Source organism: Rhipicephalus microplus, chromosome 10 (assembly GCF_043290135.1).
Source record: "Rhipicephalus microplus isolate Deutch F79 chromosome 10, USDA_Rmic, whole genome shotgun sequence".
NCBI lineage: Eukaryota > Metazoa > Arthropoda > Arachnida > Ixodida > Ixodidae > Rhipicephalus > Rhipicephalus microplus.
In genome coordinates, this window is record NC_134709.1 from 46,842,643 (window position 1) to 46,851,786 (window position 9,144).

General features: G+C 47.1%; 1 protein-coding gene across 1 annotated transcript; it reads right to left on the bottom strand.

Moving 5' to 3' along the window:
- Positions 1 to 86: 86 nt before the first annotated feature.
- LOC142774226 (facilitated trehalose transporter Tret1-like) lies at positions 87 to 8,145 on the bottom strand. Its single transcript, XM_075874618.1, has 4 exons — positions 7,905 to 8,145; positions 6,203 to 6,424; positions 2,339 to 2,542; positions 87 to 641 (listed from the first exon to the last, which is right to left on the bottom strand). The coding sequence occupies exons 1-4, from the start codon at positions 8,094 to 8,096 to the stop codon at positions 87 to 89; spliced, it is 1,173 nt and encodes a 390-aa protein (XP_075730733.1). The 5' UTR covers positions 8,097 to 8,145.
- Positions 8,146 to 9,144: the final 999 nt, after the last annotated feature.

Genomic DNA, 9,144 nt, shown 5'->3' on the forward strand with positions numbered 1-9,144 from the left:
CGTAAGGAAATACCACAATGTTACGAAGCCTAATAGGTCATAGTACATAGCACTGAGGGCGACAATAACAAACACGCAAACGCGCATCAGCGCTTCGACCGTCGCGATGCCCTCGATACCCTGGAGCCCGCCGATGCCACGTCATCCCGCCCCTGTGTGTGCGGTTCGAGCAGAAGATCCTCGAGGGTCCTATCCTGGGTCTCCGGCATGAAGAAGGAGACGGAAAGGCCTCCAATGAACGTGAGCGCGCTGAAGAAGAGGCCGAATCCGGAGAGCTTCAGCGTGTTCTGCAGCTGCTCGAAGAACCAGGTGAGGAGGAATGCGCAGATCCAGCTGAAGGCGGCCACAACGGCCGAGTAGACTCCGTTGCAGCGCATCGGCACTAGCTCGGCGCCCAAGAGCCACGGGATGGGGCCGAGCCCCACCGAGAAGCCGATGATGTAGAGCGCCACGAAGACGATGGGCAGCCGGCGCGTGTACAGGATGGGCGCGTTCGGGTCTGTCTCGTCTACCTGAATGCTGAGCTGGAACAGCGTGGCGATCAGGATCATGGCGAAGGCGCAGGTGTAGGCGGACACGGTCAGTAGACGCTTACGGCTGAACACGGTCATCAGCTTGACGCCGGCCGCGGTGGAAGCGACCTGGGCACAACGCGCGAAGACGTGGTAGAGCCGACTCGGCGAATGGCGAAACGAAGATCGAAAACGGCGAATGCGACTGTATTCCTACGCTTGGGTGTCTCACGGTGGCGCTAGCACGTTGAAGTTCGGGCGCCTTCGTGTACTTGTTGGGCTGACTTTGCATTTATACACAACAAGAAGCGCTAAGAAACAAGGAAATTGATTGATTTGTGGGGTTTAACGTCCCAAAACCACCATATGATTATGAGAGACGCTGTAGTGAAGGGCTTCGGAAATTTTGACCACCTGGGGTTCTTTAACGTGCACCCAAATCTGAGCACACGGGCCTCGACATTTCCGCCTCCATCGGAAATGCAGCCGCCGCAGCCGGGATTTGAACCCGCGACCTGCGGGTCAGCAGCCGAGTACCTTAGCCACTAGACCACCGCGGCGGGGCAAGAAACAAGGAAAGCGCGTGAAGGGCGGGTTTTAGTGTCTTCTAATCAAGAGGTTGCTGTGTTGCACTGCTTAAGAGCTGTGAGCTGAGTTGTCACCAGGTAGCCCCACTTTATGCGTTAAATAGTGAACAGTGTGTCTCGTCGCACAGCTTAGCGGAATGGTATGGCTTAGTTTGTCCAGCATAGCATCCGTGATATAGGTGTTCAGACATAGCTATGATTTTTCTGCTGTAGTTAGGCAAAAATAAATCACTTGAATTTGTGTCTCGTTCCGTTCAGTTGCTTATGTGCGTATGCATGAAGAACCTTTGAACGATTTGTATTGACCAAATTTTTTCACAAAAAAGCCACTGCCTAACACTTATGGCCCCGCCTCCTGCATCATCAATTTGCTCTGTATAAACTTTTGCACGAGGTACCTGGCGAGCAGTTAACTTTTTCAGTGGTAAATTTTGCATTTTCGTGATGCTGTTCTGACACTGTAGAAGTTTTTTTCAAGCTACATGAGCGCTTATATTTCAATTGCAATTTCTTTCGCATCTTTGTCGCTGCGTATTACGTTGCAGAACAGGCTTTTGACCATATTTTGTGGCTTAACTTTGCATTTATTTAGCCTTGGGCACCGGGTGTACACAACGTACACTTTTCCACTGTTCTTTTTCCGCCTCATTGTTGGAGAAAATATGAAACGAAGTTCTAACGTTCATTTTTTATTCTGAGGCCTAGCCGTGCGTGACCGAAATGACACACAAGTCAGAGTTTTGTAGTGACGGCGAAAGAATGAATGCGATAGCAACTAATTGAAGCAGTATACGAAGTAAAGTTAATTGCACAAAACGCTGGCGCAAGGGAATACGGCCGCTCCAGGCAGCGAAACTGCTTTCGTGCTGTGTGTTGCTTCAGAGAGAAGTGGCGAGAACACAGGACGTATCTCAAGGGTGGACGAGCCGTCTACTGAGCTCTGTCGAGATAGCATGCGCGACTTCGTCTTTTTGATCCAAACTCGCAATCTCTGCCCTAGGAACGTAGCCTCTCCCTCCGGCACCACTTCATGCTTCATCACACGGAACCAACCTGCGCGTTTAATCTCTGCCTAAACCACGTCTTCCTGAAGCTTTCGCAAGCTTTCTCTCGCCCATGAAACGCCTACGATGTGGGGGGTGACGTCATTGATTTGGAGTTTACATGAAACATGACGGTGACGGCGAAAATTTACCCCGGGATTTCGTGTAAGTGCGAACTCAACAAAAATATTCGCACCAAAAATCCGGAGAGGATGATGCTTGTGTCCTGGCCGCTGATGACGAGTCCGGCTTCGTCGAAGATGGACTGCGAAAAGAAGAGCACCGGGTTGATGCCCGAAAACTGCTGGATGAAGTGCACGAGCATGGCCATCAGAATGTGACCCGGAGGCGTGGGCACTGTAGCATACACCGTTTCCATGTCGGCCCACTCTCGGTCCAGCTGCACATGCAGCAGTTCTTATTTGTATGCGGCAGCCCTTGTTACGTTTCAGTTCTTGTTGATGATTCGCCAACGTTTTCAATGAGAAGCATTTCCTTGGGAACGGCAAGCACTTTCGGCGTATGTTACATAGCTATCTGTCTGTCTAGCCGCTTACTCTTGGGTGATTTCATGATCACGCCCTTAATTTGACGTGGACCAAAATTGGTATGAGAGGCTATACGAGCCGGTTCGACGAATATGGCGCGCTGGTCAAGACATGAATAATCTCACAATCTCTTCGCGTGCGTCGTCAAACACTTCCCGTCAGAAAGGGGCACATACCCGCTGGTGGGTATGTGCCACTGCTATGTGGGTGTGTGCCACAGGGGATTGACACTACCCATACACGACAAGAGCACACATGGGGAATTTGTATGTGCGACTGTTAAGAAAAACTTGACAACGGCAGCGTTTACCCGGCGAGTGCACAGAATAAATGTAAGGTTTCCAGCAGGAATGAAACCCAAGCATTCTGCATGGCAATCAAGCATTCTACCACAGAGCCACGTGAAAGGTTCATTGCAGCTGCAGTGCTGACTATCCAATTTTATATGTATTACAAAATGTTACGCTTGAAAGAAACAGTCAGAGGTTGAAAAGGGCCGCTTATTATGTCGTGAGGGGTGGGCTCAGAAGCAGCCTACCAGTCAAACATCCTCTCAATCCTCTTCTTTCTTTCTAACTTGGAGCGACAAGCATGCTCACCATAGTATTCGTTGTCTTGATCCATGTTCGCAACAATATGTACTCCTGTATTACAGCCATCACGTTCGGCTAATGTCAACTGTAGTTACGTGTCATTAGCTGAAGTTGATTCATGTAGCAGTTTCACGGGCTACCACACTCGAGAGCACCAGCGCGTCATATCAGCTTATCGCTTCTATATAGCGTTGCTAGTGCTTATTTATTTATTTATTTATTTTTTATTTAAAGATACTGCAATCCCTGGCAGAAATTTTAGCAGGTGGGTTACAGTGCATAAAAAGGACACATGGTTTACAACAACTGTACAATTCAACACAGATGAAATGGCTCTTCTTCTCGGGTACAAAAAGTTGTTACAAATAATACAACAACAGAGGATTGGTATACAATGCTAATTAAAGTGGGACTCAAACAAACAAACAAACATGTTCATGTTGGCATTGTTACGCAAATGCGAAGGACTGGTTATATGAACATCTGCAACTATTCAACATATATCTGTGCGTTTAACATTTATACATATATTTAGCGTAATTTTATGACATGTCGCTCAATGGAAAAATCACAACATGGTAAGTTTCCCTCCGGATGCTTCGCATAACATCGATTCTCAAGCTATGTGGGATCTGCCAAGTTTTTCTAAACATAGCTCCTTGTATTTGGTGAACGAAATCATGCGCAAAAAGAAGACAAGAAAAGTATAGCTGAAAATAAAGTGCACAGCTACCAGCAGCTACGTCAGCTTCGACGAGTGGCGCCAGGATTTTATTTGAAAGGGGGGGGGGGAAGGGGCACCCATGACAAAGTAAGCCCCTTGACTAACCACGTCACGAAAAAAAATATTTGGCAGCGCCTCCGTTGTCCTGTCTCAAATATCCTTTTTGCTCTACGTGATCAGTTATGCATCACCAACATGCCCAACTTCATACTTTTGTGAGCTTCTTCGTGGACGCAAAAATGCTGGGATCAATGCATGCGCTCTTTTTTTTTACTGCGTTCCTTTTTGCAAGCTAAAAGAGCCCCCCCCCCCCCTCCCCCTTCAATGTTCCCCATGGGCGCAGCCTCGTATCGACGCATACCTGAACGTATTCTCACGGCACATGATTCGCAACAGATGTCAGAGAGCGTGATTGTCCCATATTGTGTATGGTGTTCCACTTCAAAGTTGTGTTCCGGACTAAAGAACACAAATTTGTAGTTCCCATCCCAACGCCGATACCATCCCAGGCGTGCTCACAGGGGAGTGACCGCCCCCTGGTCCACTAAGAAGGGAGGACACGCAAACTTTACCCCATACGTTATGTTGATAGGGAGGGGGCACTGCGAATAACTCACCCCCCTCCCCCCTGAAGGAGAAACCTTACGCGTGTCTATGCATACAGTATGTATACTGTACTTTGCAGATTTATTCTGTACTTTGCGACTGACTATAGGAACACATTGGCAACGATTGGAGTATCTGATACGGTTGCGAGATAAGCTTAAAACTTCAAGTTGGAAAGATGACACGAGTTGTTCAGTTAGATCAGACATCCATTGGTCTTGCAACGTTTACGATGTCCTTAGTGCCAGTGAAAGGCAAGTATAGTTTTTGAGTAAACTGCTGATCGTACTAGATTGTATATCCTGCGTGAGATGGCTGTGCCAGCATGATTCTTTCCATGAGGCCGCCAACACCCAATCAACTAGTGCAAACCACCACTTTTCGAGAAGTGCTTGGCTGGGCGCGTTATTCATAGTGCGTAATAAAGATGGGTACAAAAGAACGAGGCACAAGGTCTGAACGAGTGCTCATTTGGTGGTCCCGTGTTCTTGCGTATTGTGCTTTTGTGCTCAAATCAATGCCCAGAACTCTTCGCATAATATTTCCTAATTGTACAGGTCCTCCATTTTTGTTGTTCAACCAAAAAATAAAAAATGAACGTCGTAAAGGGCAAATATTATATTGCTACACTTCGCTTTTTATGTATAGTTATACGCTGCTACGATCCCAACTGGGCTTCCCAAACCTAGGAAACAAAAAGCAAGAAAGAATTGCCTCCACCCTGGTGCCATCGACGCATCGATTTTTCACAACTAAATCATGCGATGTTGGCACAGGTTGGCTTATTTTCGCGTACCTACGGCCTCTAACATCGGGTCAATTATTTAAGTCCGTTTAGTTTTGGTACGAAAAATCTTTGGTCCACATAACCTATATGTGCACGAAGGACAAAAAAAAAAAAACACTTGGTCAATCATTTTACAGGCAACAACAGTCACCAAGAGCGCCATGGACGTGTACATAATGTGAGGTGCTACAGACGTTGCGTATGGTGATATAGTAAAGTTGTTTTCGCAAAAAAAAAACACAAAGTTGTAGCCTTGACCATTTGATGAACGAGTGATGGCTTCTGCTGCTCTATAATTCGCATAGGTTGCTTGCATTACTGTGCTGGCTTGAGATGTGCCACCATTGCACAATTTTTTAAAAGAAAGTGTGAAATCAGCGACTGTGTGAATAACAACAGCGGGTCCGAGACACCTTAACGCAAGGAATGGGGTTTGCCACCCTTACGATTTGATCACGCGCGTGTTAGTATGTGTGCATGTATACACAAGGAAAGTTTAAAATTTTCACAAGGTTTGAATCTTTCCTTCTTCCCCATTGGCTACCTCGGTGACGCAATCAGATTTGAACATCTTGAAAATATTGCGAAAAAAAAAGGACAAGAAGAAGAAAGTGTCGAAGGGCACACCACAGCACCCTTGTGTGCTCTTCAATGTACTACTAGTGGCGTGTTTCTTTTTTTTGTCACTGTTGTTTAGACGTTGAAAGAGCATTGTCAGTTCTTCGACAAACAGGTGCACAATGAAGCCAGTACGAGACGTGCACTTCCAGCTCTACACTGCGAACGCACTGAGCTGAAATACCTTGGCCGCTGGCCCACGCAGCTTGCCGAGCACTTCGATGGCTTCCGCCTTGCGGCCTTGCAGCATGAGCCACCGGGGCGACTCGACCGCGAACTGGCAGGCGGCGACGAGGGGGATGGCTGCGGCCATGGTCAGGAACGCGAGCCCGTCCCAGTTCAAGTAGCGACCCATCACGTTCGCGTACAGAATGCCAATAGTGAGGCACACCTGCAGGATGCCGCCCTGAGTGAGCAATAACCACCGCATAAGTGCAAGCCAGCCTTTGTAACTCAATTAACCTTGTTGTGCTTTTTATGGCTAAAAGAATTGTGTTTCAGCTAGCCAATCAAAACAAAAAAAATGTAAAGGGTAGCTTCCACTTATTGGACAACAGAGGCAAACTTTAGAGAATTTGTTGCTGGGTCAGTTGGTGGACAATTGTGAACTGCAGAGCACGAATAACGCACGGAACAGAGAACACACACACCGCACTGGACCAGCGTGAACTCGCGATTGTGTTTATTGCGTTCGGGCGACATGTCTGGTTTACAATTTCGACGGGCAGATCACTTGCTCTATATAGGTGGTACTACAATGCGTATATAAAAAGCTTTTAACGTGCACCTAAACCTAAGTACATAGGCCTCAAGCATTCTCGCTTCCATCGAAAATGCTGCAGCCGGAATTCGATCCCGTGACCTGGGCGTCAGCAGTCCCGCACCTTAACCATGAGACTACGGGGGCTGGTTGAATACTCAGGAGAAGCCCTGGCACATCCAAATGAATTCTGAATAGTGCCTTAAACGCGTCAATAAATTAATGGGGCAAACAAACCGGTATGGGGGAAAACAAACAAAGCCGACGCCATGCTGCGTGCTCTTCACGCTGGTTCGATTCTTCGCAGATTTGTAGTCCCGGCGTAAAATTGCCACGTATTGTGCGGCTTGCATGTAGTAAAATGTCGCAAGCCCAACTTTACAACGCTGTGCGTGCGCGCAGGCTCAAGAGATGCATGCTGAATTTTTCGAGGAGTGTTCTTGTGCAACAGCACATAGAGTACCGGCACGTGCCATAGTGAAACATTCAGCTCCTGCATCATCATACTCATCGTATTCGAACTGACCTCACAGTGACCACGTTCTGCTGGGGATCAGGTGTTTCTTTTATGCTCGGACAGCATTATTTCCCGATCTACTGGCCGAAAAGCGGTTTTCCATTCGTATATATGGAGTTAATGTGCCACTGTGCGATTTTTATAGCTTGCTCAGTAGATATTTGGTGCACCGCCAAACTGTAGCATTTTAACTAACTATACGTCAAAAAGGGTACGTCGCTGTATTGTATACGCTATCAGGCACGTAAAATTTGGAATACTAGTGCGCACACGTGCTAAGACTCTGCGTGCGCACACCGCACAATACATACGCCACATAGTCTGATAGCAACAACAAAGGTTTACTGCCTTGTCGTATTACCAACACGTTCTCTAAAAAAAACGCTATCTCTAAAAACGCGATCTCTAAAACCTTGTGCATGTATTGTAAGGCGCGTCAGACTCAACAACTGCACTTGTGTTCTGAGGCACCACGACACTCTCTCTAGTGTTCCCGACATCTGTGTTCCCATTTAAACTAGCAATCCGAGAATAGCTAAAAATTCCTGTCAACACTCCTTCAACCATTTTTAACTTTCGATGTCAGCAAAAAGCAATGCGCTGACGTACCGCTGTCCCGCGCTGTTCTGGCAGCGTGATTTCGGCCAGAAAGGACGGCGAGCACAGGGAGACCATGCCAGTGGCGACGCCTGTCAGGAAGCGACCGAACAGCACCAGGTAGTCGGAGCGAGCCACCGACATGATGCCGTAGCCCGCAAAGTAGCCGAGCGCGCTGGCCAGAAGCGCGAAGCGGCGCCCCATAGACTGACCCACCAGTGCAGCGATGATGCAGCCTGTTATGGCGCCCACGTGCAGCAATGTCACGAACCTACGTCATAAACTTCACTGAGCATGCTGACACATGAGGCGCCAACGAGGCATCTAAGCGAACCACGCGATATGTCGTCAAAATGCAGGCAACTGCTCAAACAGTGGACGCTATTATACCAACCTTAAAAAGCGTCCCTGCGCAAAAAAAAAAATGAAATGGTAGCGTTCGTAAATGCGTTATGAGAATGCAAAAAGTTACTGCAGCTCGCACATGAAACCTCGAGCATGCATTTAGGCGTGCTCTTTGAGAGGCACAAGGTTGAACAATAGAGCGTCTGTTTAACGAATACACATAAAAAATACAGCAAGTTCCATAAAACTTATTTTGATTACAAAAATGTGAAGATATGGCTGCAACAAAAAGCAAATTTTGTATTTCTCTTTGCATTATCTAACACTGGATCACGGAAATCGACGGGAAAGTGAAAGGCTTCTAAGGGAGTAAGACAATGTTGAGTAATGACCTCACAAATTCAATAACTGTATGTATTAGGGCTTGCAAAGCGGTAAACATAGATTAGTGAAGTATTTTACAACCTGAACTTACCTTACAGTTCACGGGTAAGAAATCAGCAATGTCCTAGAAAGCAGTCAAGCAACTTCATGCAGGCTGTATAGATATTCAAACTTGTGTTATTCACATCCGTCAAATAACGTGCTGGAGGCCAACATGTATTTCGGACGAGAAGAGACCTCATAGTTATTTACGTGGAGACCCAAGAGAGCTTTCAGTACTGCTTTGTACACAACTGGCAAGGGGGAGAACAGAAGGCATTCTTGTTGAACCACAATGAAACTATAAGGTCATCTTAACGCCCTTAACCAACGGTAGCGACACCGAAGCTGACACTGATGCCGCATTTCCTGTGACACGAGGTCATCAGCGCTATCGCGTTGATGTATTACGGTGCATTTAAACAAACCAAACGAACTCAAGGATTCTAAGATCTCTCTTTTAGCGTTTGCGAGTCTGCCCAGT